General features: G+C 39.5%; 1 protein-coding gene across 1 annotated transcript in view; it reads right to left on the bottom strand.

Annotated features, from left to right (window-relative positions):
• Positions 1-21,334, bottom strand: part of PCSK5 (proprotein convertase subtilisin/kexin type 5) — a gene marked incomplete at its 5' end in the record, with an annotated part of 595,445 nt that overhangs the window by 130,669 nt on the left and 443,442 nt on the right. Inside the window, one exon of the mRNA XM_056806299.1 lies at positions 1,587-1,689. Within this exon, the coding sequence (XP_056662277.1) occupies positions 1,587-1,689 (103 nt within the window). The remainder of the gene's footprint in view (positions 1-1,586; positions 1,690-21,334) is intronic.

Raw genomic sequence — 21,334 nt, 5'->3', positions numbered from 1 at the left:
CCAACTTTCCCATTTCTGTAGTTGGGCTCTTGCCCCAGTCCCCCAGGATCAAATCTTTCAAGTTATCTTTGATTTTGTACTCTTCCTCACTTCTGATTACTTATCCTATCTATTTTCTCTCCATGAAATCTTTTGCCACCATTTCCACTTCTTCCCATCTCTCCTCAGTTAAGCACTACATCATGATTACAGTCCATATGTGTCCACAAGGTATATATTCTAAGACCTACCCATGGATGGCTGAAACCATGGATATAGTGAACACTTGCTGCCTCCTTATGTAACATGTTTTAAAAAATATTTATTTATTTAGAATACCTTTATCCATAGGGGATATGTTCCAAGATTCCCAGTGGATGTCTGAAACCATGGACAGTTCTTGCTTTAACTTAAATGTTAAAGTTAACTATGGCAACTTTATTGTAGAGTACTCTTGTTCTTTCTCCCTGTCTTGGTCCTCTGCTTGGTTCTCCACAGCCTCCCACTCTACCAAGAAAAAAAAAATCTTCCAAATGAAAGCAGAAGAACTGACATGTAGAAAGACCAACAAGGCAGCAGACCTTCAGTCCAGAGAAAGGAGACCGTTGCCACACTTTGCCCATCTAGCCATTGTGTCTGTCTTCTGTTTGTCTGCTCAGGTCTGGCCTCCATGTGTCCTTGAACCCTGAGCCAGTCCCCTCCCTTCCTTCCTCCCTCCTTCCCTTGGAATTCGGAGTTGACTCAGGGTCATCAAAACCTTAGAAAGACAAAGGGCAGATAAAGGCAGGATAGGAGGATGACTGTATTTTAAATAGATCTAATAGGTCTCCCCACTTCCAGTATATCCAAATCATTGTCTATTTTCCCACTTGGTAGGTGTCTACACAATCTTCCTATGGCACAGACCTTTTCATGTCATTCCCCTGCTCCCCACTGATAGTGGCTCCCCATTGCCACTTTAGAATAAAATACAAACGCCTTAACTGGGCAACTAAGGCCCTTTATAACGTGGCTCGTTGGACCTAGGGAGCAGAGTCACTAATCATTGTTAAGCTGCCCACCTCATCCTGCCTCCCCGCTTTGATGTATGCCTGGAATCTACTCACTCCCTTTAGATCTGCTTGCTGAGACACTTCCCTTCTATCGAGGTCCCTGGGAGGCATCGCTTTCTCCACTAAGCCTTTCTTTCTTAGCCCTCACTCTTTGTCCAGACCTTGTATTGATCTTACCGACATAAGGGCGTAGTCTGACTGATTTCCCTGCGGGGCATGAAGATTCTGGTGTGTAGCCCCAGGGGCTCTTGGGAATTCTAGTTTGGGTGGACAGTGTGAATCAACCCTCTTCCCTCCTTCCCTTCTGCTCCCCTCACCAAAAAGGAGAGCCAATCTTTAGAGGGAGGGCAGTAAGGAGCAGAACCTGGCTGCAAAGCATCTTCCTGAGGTGTCAAGATCTCTGGGTCTCAGTTTCCTCATCTGTGTGATGGGGACAATTAAAAATACTTACCTACCTCACAGGACTGTTGTGAGGATAAAATGAGATAAATCATGTAAGGCATGTTGCAAACTTTAAAGCATTAAATAAGAGAAAATAATTATTATTATGATTACCTTGTTATGGGGCAGCTAGTGCAGTGCTCTCGAGCTGGACCCCGGCATGTGGAACAAGAGGCTTCACAGCGTAGGCAGTGGCCCAAGTCATCCATGTACTCCCCTGGGAAACAAAAACCAGTTGTTTACTTCAGCCCATTCTAGGCATGCATGCATGCAGACTGCCTTGTCATTCTGAGGGCAGCCAGACCCCATAGTGGCTGCTTGCATAAGAAAGAAAAAATGGAGACACTCTAGAGAGACCCTGAACTCCTCTAGCTGCCAATTCTAAATTCTGACCTTACAACAACAACTTCTCCTCTCCCAGGAGCCCTCAGAGTTGGACCCTTAGAAAGTTATGAGGCAATGACACATTTTTGGATCTGCTCAGTATGTGTTACAAATTTAAAAAGTCAGGGGAGGCCAAAGGGGCTTCCCCCCTTCCTTGACCTCCTACTGACTCCATGTTAAAGGTGAAGACCTGTTGTCCCAAAGGGGCTTCAGCTCTGATCTGGGCTGAGGCAAAGGGCCAAGCAAGACCCTCCCAGAACATGCCCGCCATGAACCAAAGACTCTGGATTGGATCAGGCCTGGAGTCAAGACTAGACTACCTCTTGGCTGATGGGAGCTACCTCTCACCCTGAAAAAGGAACAGCACTGAGATGGCCAGAAAGTGAAGTTAAGAAAAGTTAAGAAAGTTAAGAAAACAACAGCAGTAATATATGAAGCCTTCTGACAGAAGCAACCAGAGTCTTGCCAATTTCTTGTGGCCTTACCCACTCACTCCAGAGGGGAGTTAAGAGGTAGGAAAGCAAAAAACCAAAACAACAACCAACATAACAACAAAACTTCATTTAAGGTTGTGATACAGAATGATCTCATGCTTATTCTCATTTCCTTAAAATCTATGCTCTTCTCTAAACGGTTTGAACAGGGTGGGCTGAACCAAGAAGTTCCTTTTCTTAGTTTGGAGAAATTTTATTGTTTATCTCTTCAAATGGAAATCACAAATCTTCAGAAACTATGCTTTTGGAATTCACCTCTCTCTCATCCCTCATCATTCTCCATTCTTTCTTTAATTCCCCTCTCTTCCTCATTCTCTGTCTCTGTCTCTGTCTCTGTCTCTCTCTCTAATTCCTCTCTCTTCCTCATTCTTTCTCTCTGTCTCTGTCTCTCTAATTCCTCTCTCTCTCTTATTCCTCTCTCTTCCTCATTCTCTCTCTGTCTCTCTCTCTCTAATTCCTTTCTGTTCCTCATCCTCTCTCTTTCTCTATTTCCTCTCTCTTCCTCATCCTCTCTCTCTCTCTCTCTCTCTCTCTCTCTCTCTCTCTCTCTCTCTCTCTCTTTCTCTCTCTCTCATGTACACAAAAAACCTTCAAAACATTTTAGATACTTCAATACCATTTAGGGAAAATGAAAATAAGAGACATTCCTCTGGGAGTTTGTAGTCTGGAAATTAAGCTTAAAATGGGTCTTTAGAAAGTGACCCATTTGGTAGGAAGGGGGGGGAGGGTGGAATAGAATGTGATCTTTGTAACCAAGGAATAATGTTTGAAATTGATGAAATAAAAAAAATTAAAATAAAAAAAGAAAGTGACCCATTTGGATAAGACACTCCAGAAGTCCCATTTCTGCTACCAGAGCCCCAGGATAAACTATGAGTTAGTAGTCATTTGCATTAATGCTAAAAAAAGTGACTAATTTATTCATACCTCCAGCCTCAGAGAACCCACAGTTTGGTATATAGGCTAAGGAGGGCAAAGATGGAAAGTAAGGCTCTATATCCATCAAAGTATTTATAGAAAGTCTTTTTGCAGTATCATAAAAACTGCAAGCAAAGTAGTTGGTTATTGGCTGGGAAATAGCTAAGCAAATTGTGGCGCATGAATATTATAGAATATTTCTGTGCTATAAGAAATAATGAATATGAAGAATAAAGGAAGGCATAGTGAGACTTGGATGAACAGATTCAGAGTGATGTAATCAGAACCAGGAAAGCAATATATACAACAACAGCTACAACAATGAAGACAGAAAGAACAATTAAAAAATGAAGCTGAATGTTTTGTTGTTGTTCTAAACTCTTACTTTCAGCCTTAGAATCAATACTGTGGATTGGTTCAAAGACAATAGAGCAGTAAGGATTGGGCAATGGGGGTTAAGGGACTTGCCCAGGGTCACACAACTAGGAAGTGTCTGAGGCTGAATTTGAACTCAAGAAGAGAAGTCTTACTGGTTTCAGAGCTGGTACTCTATCCACTCTACCATTTAGTTATTCTGGTAATTTTGCTAATGAAGAGTAAAATAATTTTTTATGATTTTATTTCATGATTTCAAACTGACTGAGCTTTGTACACTGACCGAAGAAAATAAAGCTGGTTTCACAAATCAATTTTCTTTTGCTGTCTCCAGACATCAGAGAGTGGTTTGGCCTAGACCTCCCTTAAGAATCAAGCAACTAGATTTGGAGGGCCCTGGATGCTTTAAATAATACCAGTTATCTTGACCAAATGGGGACAGTTAGGCAGCACAGTGGTCAGAGTACCAGGTCTGGAAACAGGAGGTTCTCAGGCATTTCTTAGCTGTGTGATCCTGGATGAGTCACTTAACCCTCATTGCCTATCCCTTGCCAGTCTTCTGTCTTAGAATTAATACTACGATAGAAGGTTAGTGTTTAAAAAAGGAAAAAAGAAACTTGTAAATTCTGGGTACACTGTGAAGCTTCTCAGCAATATTGGCAGAGTTCTAGATGGTTCCCCTACTCATGTGAATTAGTGAGCAGGTATAGGAAGGTTCAATCATACGATGACAGTTCCGGATCACTTCTTTCTTGGACTACTGCACTAGCTTTCTAGAAAAGAAGTCTCCCTGTTGGCAGACTTTTTTTCTGTTCTCATCTATTCTCCACTCAATTTTCAAGGTGACTTCTCAAAGTGTTTGATCCTGTCATTTTTCTGTTTAATGATTTCTTGTGGGCTCCCTATTTCTTCCAGGAGCAATTAAGCCCTCATTTGGCATTAAATCCTCTGACTCCTTCCTAGCTTTCCAGTCTTCTCAACCATTACTCCCCTCCATACAATCTAGCTCCACTGGCTTGGTAGCAATTCCTAGAAAATAAATTTTATCTCCCTATGCTGTGTCTTTGTCTGGATTGCTTTGCTTCCTTCAAGACTCAGCTCCAAGTCCATCTTTTGTAGGAAGCCTTTTTTGGTCCCATCCACTCTCAATGTCTCTCTCCCAAGTTTAGGGATCCTTTTTTTTTTTCCTTCAGCATTGAGCATAGAGCTTGTCACCTATAAGCACTTAATAAATGTTTGCTGATAGGCTGATTACTCTCCTTTATCTTTACCTGAGTAAATGGGTGGGAGGTAGAACCAGTTGTGAAGTGATCCTATCAGCCCAAGAGCTTATTGAGTGAAGGAAAGATGTTCCATGTTGGAAGACCAACATGGGAAGGTAACTGGTTGACTTGGATAATCCTTACAATTTATGATCTTTGGATCAGAATTAGGTATGAAGGAATTATTTTAAGAGGTTAGAGGGACATCTAGGTGGCTTAGTGGATAAAGTGCCAGACCTGGAGATGAGAGGTCCTAGGTTCAAACCTGTCCTCAGATACTTCCTAGCTGTGTGACCCTATGCAAGTCACTTAACCCCAATTACCTAGCCCTTACCACTCTTCTGCCTTAGAATGGATACTTGTATTGATTCTAAGACAGAAGGTAAAGGTTTAAAAAAAGTGTTTTTTTTTTTTAAAGAGGCTATGGAGTGTAAAGAGCTCAAATTCCAGAGAAAGAACCATCCAGAGAGTATAATTCCCTTTCAAACAGTCCATAATAATAATTCACATTTCTATAGAGTTTTGTGGCAATTTTATGCCCACCCTTAGACCTGGCAAGTGGGCCCCTGCCCTTGCCCCTTGGGCCTTAGGGCTTCTAAGTTGTGTAGGAAAGTAACAGCAGGTGCCACAGAACTTGACCAACTCTTCTCTGTCTTAGAAGCGACTGACCCTTAGAAGCCTTTGGCCTTGGTCTGGAACCTGGTTCTCCACTCCTCCCTCCCTCTCCAAGCCTTGGCAGTAGCCTATTTTGGGGGGGGGGGAAGAGGAGACGATACTAGATACCCTGGCTGCCCTGGGGCTTTTGGCTTAAAGTGAAGAGATGGCTTCAGTAGCTGTCTCACAGTCTGAACGGACTCCCACCACTTTTCCTGTGCCCTTCCCAGGTAGGGGGTTACTTTTCAGCCACATCTGGCCCATCTTGCCCTATGAGATTTGAGTGAGGGTTCCTTTTACTCTACGTGGACTTCCTCCAGACCTGCCCACCTTCTGACACCAACCATGGAATCCCAATACTACAGTTGCCCACTCGTTGAGGTAGACAGACCCAAGACCCAAGTCATACTGCCTACCATCCTGCTGAGACCAATCTGTGCCCCCTCAGAGCAGCTTAAAGCTCGAGTTACCCTGTTTGTTAGACACTTTAAAGAAATTTCATGGGCCCTGATTGGACAATAAACACACACATATCTTGCTGATGTTGCATACATAGACAGATAGAAATATATCTCTATATTCACACATAGAGATGAATCTCTATCTCTATAGAGATAAATCTCATGTATATATATATATATATATCTTCTATACCTATTATTCTAAATCAGTATGCCTCCCATGGGCCCATGGGGTTTATAATACATATTTAAATTAAATTCCTTATTTACAATATAATTTAGAATATAAAGAAGTGAACCTGAAAAAGACATTTGCCAGCCCTCTCTGATTTACAGTATCCAAGACACTTTTTTCACAACAATCTTATGAATTAATCACAAGATTATTCTTCCCATTTTTACAAACACTCATCAGGGTTTCACAGAGACCTTCATTCTCTAGCCAATGTAGCACAGATGCCCAAACTGAATGGCCAACTGGGAAGAGAGTGAGGAAGCGGGAAACGGAGTCTTTAACCATTGCCCGGTTTGGGTCTATGGCATCTTTCTTTGATTGGGCTTGACTTCTCCTCCACTCTCTTTCTGGGGGGCCGCTGCCACCCTCCCTCCTGCCTATAAAGCGATCAGCTCCAATGCTTGGGTAGAGCAGGAGTCTAAGTTAAACACAACTCGCCCTGTCTGTCCCAGCAAAGGGGAGTCAAATGACTCTGAGGCTTGTACCACACCCATACCAGAGTCTCCGCTTTAATTATAGGCAGGGCAGAGAAAACAAAGCTGGCCTGTTGGAGGTCACTGAGAGGTTGCAGTGGGACTTGGAAATTAATGTGGCCTCTGCACACCTCCGGATAACTTCATATGGCAACTGGGGGTTGTTAAGGGGTTCCCCGTCCCTCATATCCTGTTGTGGTAGGGTTGCCAAAGACAACTCTCCATGGCAAGAGGAACCAGTGGCAAATAGAGATGTACAGTGGCTATGTGTTTGTCCAACACCAACTTTGGGGGAAGAAATGTCCCACAGAAGCAAAATTTCCAGATAACTAAAATAGACTCATTTTTATTAAACAACCCTTATTATTTCCATCTTGGAATCAATACTGTGTATCAATTCTAAAGCAGAAGAGCAGTCAAGGCTAGGCAAGGGGAGTTAAGTGACTTGCCCAGGGTCACACAGCTAGGAGTGTCTGAGGTCATATACGAACCCAGGACCTCTTGTCTCCAAGCCTGGCTCTCAATCCATTGAGCCACCCAGTTGTCCCCCCATCCCCATAGACTCATTTCAACATCAGAACTTTTCAAAGCAATTCAGACCTTCTTAATGCAAGATGGAAAGTGTGCTGACTATTATATAAGTGAGGAGCCTTGTGGGCCAGACTCTAAACTGTGCATCTCTCTCAAGCATGCTTGCCTCTTGCCTTAAAAAAAGAACTCTGGCCCCAGAACAGAGAGGAATGGGAACCTGCCCCTGTCTGCATTTTCATATTTATGTGAATGTCCAATTAGTTACATAAACAGCTGCCCACAGGCCTTAGAGGCACAAGTTTTCCACTGCATGCCTAGAGTTGAACAAGCCAGATTCCAGGGACAGAGTGATTTTTCTTTTGAGCTGTTTGGGCAGCAAATTCTCCTTGTCTCTCTTCATTGTGTAATGATTATGAATGATTGTGACAATTCTTCTATTCCCAATTCTTAGAAGAAAGCTGCCTTTAACAGCAGCCTGGTGGAGGGCAACATGTAGCTTTGGGTTCTCTGGTTATCTATTTGGTCTTTGTGATTCATCTCTCTGTGACGAGGCTTTTTTTTTTTTTTTTGAGAACTAGAGCTGGAATGGACCTTCCTAGGGTAGAAGAAAGCTCAGAAGTTATCTAGTCCATACAATTCTTTTTTTTTTAAACTCTTATTCTCCGTCTTAGTAACAATTCTAAGACAGAAGAGCAAGAACTAGGCAAATGGAGTTAAATGACCTGCCTCGAGTTATATAGGTAGAAGTATCTGAGTCCAAATTTGAACCCAGATCCTCCCAACTCCAGTTCTGGAGTTGCCAATGTGCCACATAGTTGCCTCCTATATCCTTCATTTAACAGATGAGGACACTGTGTCACAAGTTCACATAGGTAAAATTGACTTTCAAATCAGGACTTCTAACTAAATCATTCAAGATCATTCCCTCTTTTTAACTCTCAGAGTTCTATTCATTCCCTTATAACTTTCTTCTTACCTTACCTTTTTCTTTGTTCAAACTCAGTGGGTAAGGATAGGGTAGAGAGGATGGTAGGGACTGGATAAAGGAAAATATGAGATATACCCCTAAAATAGAAAAAAATAATGGTGGTTCAGAGAACGAGCATGGGATTTAGAGCTGGGTGACCTTTGTTCAAATTCTGGTGGTTCTACTTACTACCCGTGTGACTTTGGGTAATTAAAATAAGTTTTCTGGGTCTCAGCATCATCATCTATAAAGTGAGGAGGCTGGACTAGATGATGTTTGACATCTCTTCTAGATCTAAATCCATGATCCTATCATCTTGAAAAATTTGGAGTTAAATGGCAGGATATTTATTTTCAAATGAGATAATATTTGTAAAGTGTTTAGCACAGTTTCTGGTATATTGTAGGCACAACATAAATGCTTATTCTTTTCTCTTTTCTCCTTTTGTATTTGGAAAAACAAAAACAAAACCAGATTATCTATAGTATGTGCTTGATAAAAAATACCTACTAGTAAAAAAAAATCAAAAGTCTATTTGAATAGATGTTCATTTTATTGTTCTAACCTTTATTAATATTCCACTGTTCATGTTAGTGTCAAAGTATCCATTTTAGAAAGTATACTTCATGAAGATTCAGAGCAAATAATAGCCTCTTTTGATCAACTTACTTTACTGAGCATGTAATATAGTACTCTAGCCATAAACTGCATAATAAATGGATGATAAGGTGAAGGGTGGTGAGAATAAGATTTCACACCAAGTTCCCAGACAGAGAGAAGAGAATGGAAAGGTAAACTGAACACTTAACTGAAGGTCAGGGCCCTTTTGTTTTCTGATCTACTAACTAGCCATTTGCCAGGGTTTCCTATTTCATGGAAGCTTCTAATAGACTTAAAAAAAAAAACCCTTTCCTTTTATCTTTGGATCAATGCTAAGTTTTAGCTCTAAGGTAGAAGAGCAATAAGAGGAAGGCAGTTGGAGTTAAGTGACTTGCCTACGGTCACACAGCTAGACAGTGTCTGAGATCAAATTTGAACCTAGGACCTCCTTTTATCAGGCTTGGCTCTCTATTCATAAAGCCACCTAGCTGTCCCTAGTTTCTAATAGACTTCTAATAATAATGGGCTTTCCCCTTTCTTTCCTTCATATAATTTCACTGATGCAATGAACTTTCAGGAAGGCAACTTCCTCAACCAATTAAATCGCAACTACTCTTCAACTTTTAGACTTAGAAAATTGAGTAATTGAGAGGTTAGGTCATTCTTCTATATTTTCATCTCCAGTCTTACCACAGAGCCTGACATATAAGTGCTTATTTTCATTCATTCATTTGGTGACTTGTATACAGCCTACATCATAGGCAGGATTTGAAATAAAGTCTCCCTGAGTCTGAGACTGACACTTTCCCCTGAGATATTTTAATAACAATATTAGTCATAGAATAGTAACTGCCATTTATGTAGTCCTTTAAAATTTTCACTGTTACATTATTTTATTTGAGCCTCACAACAACCCTTTGAGCTATTATTACCCTCATTTTATACATGAGAAAAGAGAAATTAGGAGGGAGATCAAGTAACTTGCCCAATATCCAGATATCAGAACGAATTTTGACTCCCCAGTTTCTTTAACATTCTTCAAAGTTCAGCTCAAACACTGCCTCCACGAAGGCTTTCCTGATTCTCTAGATGATAGTGCTTCATCCTGAAATAATCTTATATATATTTAGTATATATTTTATATGTGTACATGTCAATAAAATGATAGGCTGACAGAGGGTGAGCTCTTGGAGGGCAAAGATTGTTTCACTTTTGTATTTGTATTCCTAACTTTTAACATAATGCCTCGCACACAATATGGCATTATTGAATAATTGATTTAGAATGAGAGGACCCGAGTCCAAATTCTACCTCTCCTATTCACTACTCTTATGGCATTGGGCAAGTCGCTTCATCTCTTTGGGTCAATGGACCAGTCAGTATCTAAAGTCCTTTCTATCATTAAGCCTATGAGTTAATGATCCTAAGTTTCAGAGGCAGGATTTGAATGTAGGTCTTCCTGAGCCTCAGTCCAGCACATTACATAGAGGCCAACAAACTTACTTAGCATTCATTCTTCTTTCAAGCGGCTCTCCATAACTACAGGGTGCTAATTAAAAACACTCTTGGCAGAGATGCCAATGTCTAGTTACCTACTTAAGGAACCTGCTGTTGTGATGACCTCATTAAAATAAATCTATAAATTCATTACTTTCCACCAGCCACAATAATTATGTACAATATTAATCCTGAAATGCCAACGCTCAACACTTTCAATAAGATGGGTGCTTATGAATTAAACATGGTTGGGCTTGTTTTTTTTTTAAACACCTGCTAAGAAAATGGCAAGGCATGGAGGCAGTGAGAAATTAGCACCACTGTAGGCAACACTCAAATTAAGAGGCCATAAACCCAGACTGAATTCTCAACATCTTAGCATTTATACATAGAACTTGGCAGATCAGTATTTAATTTTAACTGAAAAAGACCAGAATGCTCTTCACATTATCAGAAAAATGGCTGCCTCTCCATGGGATTTGCCCAGATATCGCCAACCATCTTGAGCAGCCTCTTTGTTGGACTGAGGCTTGGCCAAGCTCCTAGAAGGAGCCTTGTTCTAACTGAGAGATCTGGCGGATGAGAGCTCTGTTGCTTCCATATCCCTGAGGAATCATCAGAGGCAGAAGGGAAGGCACATGCAGTGTAGACAGAATGATAGTTCTCAGTCCCTAGTGTGGCGGCAGCAAGGAGACAACCCTTTCTCCATCACTCTGCTTCTCTCACTTCACACATGTGCCCCTCCCCTGGATTCTTTCTTAATTGTCAAGACGGAGCATCCCCGTGGGCCTGATTGCTTTATAGTGACAAGGGCACGCTGCTCCTCTGCATGATTTGTGCGGAGATACTTTGAGGCGCTGCTTTGGCACCCCTAGGGGTTGGCATCAGAACTGAAAGGATAGATCTTAACTTGTGGATCCAGCACATATGCAAATGGTTAGCCTTGTTCAGACTGCATATTGCTCAAGCATGAAAGAATTAAGAGCTGATTCTTTCAGCTCCCACCATCTTCCTGGTTTTTGCCAAGCAATCAGGCTGCTAAGCTTCACTTTGGCTTTATGGGGCACCTACAGTGAAGGTGGCATCTGAATTCATTTTCTTTGGTAACAATACAAATAAATGATAGGAATGGTCAGCTAGGTGATGCAGGGGATAGAATGCTGGACCTGGAATCAGGGAGACCTAAACTCACATCTGGCCTCAGATACTCACTAATCATGTGTCAAGGGCAAGTCACATCATATCTGTGTGCCTCAATTTCCTCATCTGTAAAATGGGAATAATAATAATAGTGCCTACCTTCCAAGATTGCAGGGAGGATAAAATAAATTAATCCTTGTAAATCATTATAAAATGATAGCTACTACTACTACTACTACTACTACTACTACTACTACTACTACTACTACTACTACTACTACTACTACTATTATAGAGAGTAGCTATATGGTACAATGGGTAGAGCACTGGACTTGTGTGTTAAAATCTGGCCTCAGACTCTTACTAGCTGTATAACTCTGGGCAAGTCATTTTACCCTGTTTGCTTCAGTTTCATCATCCATAAAATGAGCTAGAGAAGGAAATGACAAACCACTCCAGAATCTTTGTCAAAAAAAAACAACACAACTATATGTGGGGTGAGGGAGAGTTGGGCATGACTGAAATGACTGAACAACAACAAATTATTATACAAATGTTTTTTCTTCCTCCTTTTCCCTTCCCTTTTTCTTTACCTTATTTCTTTCCTTCCTTTTTTTAGTTATATTTATTTTGCCACAGATATATTTGTACCATCCAGGATATTGGTAGCAGTTTTTTCCCAAGCTATCTGAGCACACAGAAATAACATTTCTACTGTGTTCAGAAGACCCTCAGCAGCAACCATACTCTTTGTTTTCACTTGGCACCATCTAAACATACTCCTAAAATATGATCATCTCATTTTGGATGAGGCATCAGTGAAGGACTGATTGGTTTTTATTCAACGAGAACTCATAATTCCAACCAAAACCAAAAGTTAAAGTTTGGTCCTGTTGTCAACATTGAACCTAGAAGAGCCCAGCTTGCAAATACAAGAAAAGTCTTTGAAGACCACCAATGAGTTCCTCAACCACACTTCTGACTGACCAGATTTGAGAGAATGCTCAATAGAGACCCAGTAAGACTTTCAATATATAACAAGCCTTAAATAAATAACTGGGGAGTTAGGGGTAGGTAACTCTGGCTATACAATGAGATAGCATAAAATGGAATTAACCAAGGCTCCAAAAGAAGGAAGCTGTCAAAAGACAGGAAGAACTTTCCAAAGAATTATAAGCTATCAATGACCACACAAACAATATGCCCTAAATCATGAATAAGAGAAATTCAAATGAAAATAAGTCCCAGGTTTCACAATTTACATCCTCGAATGGTTGCTTGGCTGCTCACCCACTGGGAATGCTTTGGAAAGCAGATATCCACCCCACACCTGGAGGCATGTACAGATGGCATGGCTGCTCACCCACTGGAGCATACTTGGAAGGCAGACATTTATCCCACACCTGGAGGCAGGTACAAATTGCTTTGCTTTCACAGGAGTCCATTGGAGATAGAGTCTTTCCCAGATGCCCAGATGAAGTCAATATACTGGATGGTTACCTGAGTCTGGGTATACAGATTTTGCTACTGTTGTAGTTCAATATCATCAATAACATCTGGTTGAATTTGGATGGTTATGGGGTTTTAGGCAGAGAAAATGTCTTGTCAGGGTTGCTTTTCTCTAGGGTTCACCAAAGTCCACTCTCGAGGACATATAAGTCTGCTCATAGATCCTAGTAGCTAGTGCCTAAATTTTAAAATCAAACCAAATGATGTGTGCAGATCATTCTTATTAAGATTTTATAGAAGAAACCAAGCATATGGGCTAGTAGACAGAGATGTTCCTGTGATCTCCTTTTATTTTTAGGGGAGGAGAGATATAACAGCATCATTCTGTAGTCTTTTCCATTCCTTTGATATCTTTTTCTCTCTGAGACATCTTATAAAGTGATCCCTTGATGCTTTCAAGATTGTGTTGCCTCCAGCAAAGATTCTCTCTGTGTTTACTTGGCCTGTTCTTCCCGACTACATCTTCTTCAGTGCTGTCATTGGGAGCACATTGGTGTTTAAAAGATGAGGTTCTTTGTGTCACAGAGCAGCTTGGAGCCATTGAAAGCACTGCTGCTTCCCAAATGCAATCCAGTCCACCCGCTCTCTTCCTTCTATTCAATGTTGAATCCAAGTCATTGTTTGTTTTTAGGACTTGTCTAAGATAAAGAAACTAATGTGCACTCCACTCCCCCTCTGGAACTTATGTAGTACTTTCTTAACTGTTTAACTAGTTGCATCCACCAGGAGAATATAAGCTCCTTGAGTGCTGGAATGGTTATACATGTTTGTTTTTGTATTCTCAGATTCTCCCATAAATTCTTTTACAGAGTAGGCACTTCAAAATGCTTGTTGAAGTAAAACCCTGATAGAATGGAAGCCTCTTGAAAGCAGGGATTATTTCATTTGTATCCACAGCATCTAGCAGAGAGCACCTGGTACACACACATACACACTAAGTGGTACTTAACAGATGCTTATTTGAAAGTGGCCTAAAAAAGAGGTATGAGGAAGTACTTTCCCTATCTCCTTTGCTGAAGTGGGAGATCCATAAGTATGGAACATTGCATATATTCTCTTTATTTTTTAATGTATTGATAATGTATTTGACCTCAAAAGTTTGTCTGACAGGAGATTAAGTTGTGGCAACTTTAGTGCCCATAACAACTGTAGATAACCATTAGAATGCTGAATCACTTGAGCTTGAAAGACCTACCTACATGAACTGATGCAAAGTGAAATAAGCAGAACCAGGAGAACGTTGTACACAGTAAATGCAATATTATGGAATGATCAAATGTGATACACTTTACTACTAACAGCAATACAATGATCCGGGACAGTTGTGAGGACTTATGAAAAAGAATGCTCTCCACCTCCAGAGAAAGAGCTGTTGGAGTCAGAATGCAGATGAAAGCATGTGCTTTTTCAGTTATTTATTTGGGTTTATGTTTGTGGGTTTTGGTATGATAAGATTGTTCACTTACAAAAATGAATAATATGGAAATGTTTTATGTGATAATACATGTATAACACAGATCAAATTGCTTGCCAATTCTGGGATGGGGGACAGAAAAGGGAGGGAAGGAATATGGATCATATAATTTTGGGAAACTTATGTGGAAATGTGTTACTAAAATAAAAAGATAATAAAACAAAAGAATGCTGACTCATTGATAGTATAGTGAAAATGATAAGGATTCTTTCAGGTCCTCTGTGGTCTAGAGATAGTCCCGAAGTAGCACTGGATCACCTTGGAAAGTATCTACTGTTTCTCAATAGCCTGTTAGGGATCTGAGGAATTCTTGCTGAATTGATACTTTTCTCATTTTAGTTAAAGGTGTTGTGCACAAAACTGGGTCAGAACCACAGATGAATTAGGTGTGGTGATTAGGGTCCTGAAAGTTTAGGTGGAGAATCAAGGGAGTGTTCTCACAAAATGCTGAATAGAACAGAATAGACAGGAGGAAGAGATAGTTTACATTGTCATAGTGTAGCCAGATCAAGAAGAATGGGGCCTGGAAGAAGGCCATCAGATTTAAGAGATAAATAGAAACTTTAGAGGGTATGGTTTTAGATGAGAGAAGAGTTCAAAGCCAAATTACAAAGGCATAAAAGTGAGAGGGGAAGAAGTGGAAGCAATGAATGGAAATGACTTTTTCTAGGAATTTGACTGTGAAATGGAAGAGGCAGCAGATATATCAGTAGCCTGAAGGGATGGCAAAGTCAAGTGAAAGTTTTTTTTTTTTTAAGAATCTTGTACACTCAGACAAGTTTATAGATAGCAGTGAAAGAGGCAACAAATCAGTCAACAAGTATTTACTGAGACCGGGCTATGTGCTAGGCATTATGATAAGTACTTAGATAAAAATTGAAAGTAAATATAAAATAATTAATATTATTTTTAACATAAATACATGCTATAGTATAAATGTAATATAAGACATTACATTATGAACTATTAAGTAAGTAAAAGCTATTATTTGATAATGTAATAGATATATTATTTATAAATACACATGTATTATAAATACATATCTGAACTAAATTTATTTTGCAAAAGAAAAAAATCATCCCTACCCTCAAGGAATTTTATCCTAATGGAGGAGATAACATGTAAATAAACTAGATATATATAAATAATATAAAAATAGCTAGCATTTAATTAACTCTGAGATGAGCAAAATGCTTTATAAATTCATTCCATTTGATCTTCACAACAACCTTGGGACACAGGTGGTATTATTACTCCATTTACAGATGAGGAAACTGAGGTTAAATGGTTTGCTTAGAGGGTCCCACTTCTGGTAAGTAAGTGTTTGAGGCTAGATCTGAACTCAGCTTTTTCTCACTACAAGTCCAGCACTGTATCCTTCAAGCTACCTGGCTATAAGAGTGGGTAGAAGGCATTCTGAGAAGGAAAGACAGCAGCTTTGGGGGTGAGAGTAGGGAAGGTTTACTGTAGAAGATGGAGTTGCACTGAGTCTTGAAGTTAAACCAGGGGAACTAGGAGGAGGACTTGGGGAGCAGAATATTCCCTGAGGGGCAGCCAGTGGAAAGATACAGACCTGAGCGATTATGCATAGCAGATATAGATGGGAATGGAAGATGGGAGGAAGATTAGAGAGAAAAGCGGAGAGGGGTACACCTGCTAGAGGAGAAGGGCTGAACTGGGATCTGAGGCACAAGTAGAGGGATCAGTCTTGTTGAAGAAATGGACCATTTCCCCCTCAGCTACAAGAATGAAGGATCATGGAAGATTATGCCAAGGAGACTGAGATATACTTGTATGAAAAGAGGGAACTCAGAGCAATGGTCTCTGGTTTTTTTGGTAAACTAAAAACTGAAGCCATCAGCTAAGAAGATGGGGTGAAATAATGTGGGAGGCTTAAGGAGAGAAGAGAACATTTGGAGAAGCCACCCAGGGGAGGAAAATAAGAGTCATTTAGGGAAAGGTAAAAGGATTCCCATATGGCAGCAAGGACCTGCTTGAGGTTAGATAAGTTAGCTAGCCATCATTTATACTGTGCTTACTATTTGCCAGATACTACGTTGAGTGCTTTATAATTATTATCTCATTTAATCCTCACAATGACCCTGGCAGATAAGTGATACTATTATCTCCATTTTACAGATGAGGAAACTGAGGCAAACAGAGACTAAGTGACAACACTTGACAGGGCCACACAGCTGGAAAGTATCTGAGGCCAGATTTAAACTCCAGGCTTTTCAAGTTCTAATAAAAATGTTGTTAGTGTTGCTGTTAGTCTTATTATTAATTACTCCATATGGTTTAGTGCTTCTCTCTCCTTTTCTCCTAGCTCCTATACCACACTGGTTTCTAGGTAATCAGCTATACATACATACATACATACATAAATACATACATACATACATACATACATATATATGGGTGTTTCTTGGTATAACCTGTTACATCTGCATCTAGATCTTTATCTATATTTATCTATAATCTTTGTTCAGGTCAAATATATACACATATGTAGACAAATTTCTGAATATTCTTATATACATATGTATTAAACAAGTAGAGGCACTGGACTTGTTGAAGTAATGGGCCATATATATATATATATATGTATATATATATATTTATTTTCCTTATACCTTTGGTTTCCTTTGTAATCCTATGTGTTTTATTTCATGCATTAAAAATGTCATTCCAAGAAGGAGGCCCATAGAATTCATCAGACTGCCAAAGAAATTCATGACACCCCCAAAAGGTTAAGAACTCTTAGTTTATGTGCATTTAATTATGTATATGTGCACACATTTGAAAGGTGATGCACTGATTGAGGTAGGATGCTGGGTGATGGCTCCCTATGCCAAATGCTTTCTTTCCTGAAAATCATTCCACAGACTCACAGATTCATGTGTCCAAGCACTTCCACCTCTTGACTTAAAAAAAAAAAAGACTCTAGGAAAACCTGCTTCTGTCTGCATTTTCCTTTGGCTAACCAGGGCTTCAGGCCTGTGTCCTGGAACATGGCTAGCCTGGCATAGGTGACAATGGATCATCCACTCTTCCTTTAGAGGGTTAAAGAGCAAAGCAATGATACCCTGATCAAAAGCAGTAAGATGGCCACTAGCCAGAAGTTCCACTTGAGGATACACCTCAGAGATGTGGTCCAATCTGGGCAGAACTCATACAGGAGGCCTCGGGGAAATCTGACTATCTCTTTTAGACTGAGACTACCAATTACAGGATCTAGAGATTATTCCAAGGCCATATCAATTATTTTCTCTGTCAAGAATTTCTTAGACTTCTAGCTGGAATGGATCATAGAAACCATCTCGTTCAATTTTTAAAATTTTATAGAGGAAGACATTGAAGAGTGTATTCTAGAGGACAGGAGACATATGTCTGAGACAAGGAAGAGCAAGGCATGTATGGGTCCATGAAGTGGGACAAAAACTATTCCAGGCATAGTCATAGATGTCATTGATATAAGTCAAGATAAAAGGAACAGAGGATGAAATGAGTGAGAGTGTCAAGTGAGAGTGTAAGAAACCTAACTGGATCCTTAGAAAAAGGAATGCATTGTAGTCAGAACACGAGTTAATCTCCAAGGACCCTTCTAGCTCAGTGAAAATCCTATGAAAACCCAAAGAGGGCTATGCATTCAATATAGAAGCTTGGTTTAGTTGAAGGATTTTTAATCGGGGTCTGTGTGCAGATTTCAAAGATTTTTTGAAGTTAGATGGAAAAATAAACACATCTTTATTTTACCTATACCTTTGGTTTCCTTTGAAATCCTATGTATTTTATTTCATGCATTAAACAATGTTATTCTAAGAAGGAAGTCCACAGAATTTATCAGACTGCCAAAGAAGTTCATAACACCTACAAAAAGGTTAAGAACCCATGACTTAGCTTATTTAATTAGGGCTTGGGTTCTGCCTTTATGGGTAAATCATTCCTCTTTTGTCCTCCTCCTTTTGTCTGGAAGGAAGAGTATAGTATTATACCACTCATACTCCTGAGGATATTAAGAGTGGTCTATTTCAATTCCATTCAACAAAGGCTTATTACAGCACCTGCTGGGTTCAGTGCTCATCACTGGATCACAACTGACACAGTGGGGTACATGAGACCCTTGGAGACTGGGCAGCTGCAAGCCTTTGATGTTTTTCAGCAGAGTGGGTGGGTTCATTTGCCCAGCAGCTGCTAAACCACTGCCAAGGACATCTGGACTTCTTGAGGCCCTGGCTTTCCAGATTCCAAGTTCCCAGTCTCTCAGGCTCAGGGAGTAACCAATTAAGCTTTTCTGTCACTTGGTTATTTCTGAACCCAAATTTCTTAGACATATCAAAGCCCCCTTTCTCTTTTGGGTCAAAGTGTAAGACTCTAAAGGTCATCCCTTGGAATACTTTGGGTCCTCAAATGCAGACCCAAGAATTAGAATTATTTAAAACCCTTTTAATCAACAAAGCAACCTAAGCAACAAGCACTGGGGTCTTTACAACCAGGAATCTGCCCCTGAATCATCATTCCTCCAAACCTAGCATCCCACTTGAAGAAGAATCACATCACAATCATCATTACACTCTCTTGTTCCAAAATATGAGTCACAATGGAAAGAGAAGTCTGTCTTCATCTCTTCCCTTTCTTCTCTCCTGCTCTCCCTCACTGAGTGCTGAGCAGGTTTCTCTCAGTTTTTCTTCCCCCTCCTCCTTTCCTCTTTCTGCTGAGTCTGGCTGAAAGAGATTACAACCTAAACACTAATTAAAAGCAAAGAAGAAGGCCCTGAAAATGAGAAGAATTTGCATTCTAAGCCCTGAAGCCATAACCGAAGCACAGTAGAGTCCTCTGCTGGAATTGACAATTTAGTCTTTTATTAGGTCATCATTAACTACTGCCTATCTCTCATGAATGCTACCTGACCTAGTGGATTCATTCCTTTGACAAGTGATGCATATTCCCTATCAGTGCTGAACACAGAACACAAAGTACATCAATTCTCTTAATGATCATGGAAGGCCCTCGATTAGGTTGGTATGCCATGCATTATTCTTCCACCGAACAATTTGGCATTGTTTGTAAAAATGGGGAGATTGGAAGGTTTTGGTAGTAGTGGTAGATCACAATAAGAGAACTTGTCTTAAAGACCTTAGAAGAGTAGAATAATTTTTTGACAGGACAAGCCATACCTTTTTGTTTTGTATGAATTGTAAACTCCCTATTTTGGCCTTTTATCTTTGGGTTCTGGAGGCAAAGTCTGAAATGTTAAAGGATCTTAGATTTAGGGACAAAAGGGATCTTCACGGTCATTTGATAGTTGAATAAAATGAGGCTCAGGGAGGTTAAGCAACTGATTCATTGTTCCACAGATATTAAATAATAACATGGAATCATAGAGACCTGAGAGACTATTGATTACTATCTCAACATTTTATGGAGTAGTACACCGAGGCCCAAAGAAGTTAAGGAATTAGTTCATTGTCAGTAGAGACACTATTTGAACCTACAGCCTCTGATTCTAAGTCCAGTGCTCTTCCTATGGTAGCTTACTGCCTTCTACTAAGCTAGAAAGGCTGCACATTTAATCGTAGAATTCTTTTGTATATCGGTTATTTGAGGATCGGACAAGTTAAGAGACACCATCATCAGGTGATTCAGAATGAATTAAAAAAATTAAAACAAATTTAAAAAACTCTTGGTAGAGGCTAAGCAATTGAAGTTAAGTGACTTGGCCAAGGTCATAAAGCTAGTGTCCGAGGACAGATTTGAACTCAGAAAGAGGAGTCTTCCTGATTCCAGATCCAGCACTCTGTCCACTGTGCCACCTAGCTGCTCTTGTGGAGCACTAGGTTAGGTTTTAGAGATACAAATACTCTAAGGTAAAAAAAAACAAACAGATTGCCTTCAAGGAACTTAAATAACATAAAAAAGCATGCTCTGTGCAGTACATAAAATGGGTAATTTTGAATATGATAAATTTAAAAGGATTTGTACAAATAAAACTAATGTAGCCAAGATTAGAAGGAAAGCAGTAAGTAGGGAAACAATTTTTATAGACAATTTATTGACATATATTTATTTTTTATTTGTCACTTTCCACTAACTACTTAAATTCTTTATTTGAAACAAGTAAATATGATCAAACTAAATGTATCAACTCATTGATCTTTTCTAAACAATATGGAACTTACAACTAAGAGTATGTCCCAAAGAGATCAAATAAAAGCATCTCTCTATACCCAAATATTTATAGCAATTCTTTTTTGGTGGCTAAGAATTGGAAATTAAGTGGATGCCCATCAATTGGGGAAGGACTGAACAAGTTGTGATATATGAGAGTGAGGGAATACTATTGTGCTGTACAATATGATAATCAGCACAGTTTCAGAAAAAACCTGGGAAGACTTATATGAGCTGATACAAAATGAAGTGAGCAGAACCAGAACATTGTACTCTGTAACACCATAATTTTATGATCATCAACTGAATAGTTTAGCTATTCTCTGCAATACAATATTTCAAGATAATTCTGAAGGACTTATGATGAAAATGCTATTTATTTCAAGAGAAAGAACTGAGAGAGTCTGAATATATATTGAAATACACTTTGTTTTCTTTTTGGATTATTCTTTATTTTTTGCTTGACTGTGTTTAGTCTGTGTTATGTTTTGCACAACTGTACATGTGTAATCTATGTCAAAGTGTTTGCCTTCTCAAATAGGACAGAGTGTGTGGGAGGGAATTTAGAATTAAAAATGATAAAAATGAATGCTAAAAGCAATAAAAAGATAAAATAAAATTAAAGAAAACATTTAAACTAAAACATTAAGTAAAATAACACATTAAAAAATGGTACTTATAAAATACACCTGGAGTCCACCATTTATCTACTTATGGGTC

Source organism: Monodelphis domestica, chromosome 7 (assembly GCF_027887165.1).
Source record: "Monodelphis domestica isolate mMonDom1 chromosome 7, mMonDom1.pri, whole genome shotgun sequence".
NCBI classification, from domain to species: Eukaryota; Metazoa; Chordata; class Mammalia; order Didelphimorphia; family Didelphidae; genus Monodelphis; species Monodelphis domestica.
This window is presented reverse-complemented; position numbering and strand designations above follow the sequence as displayed.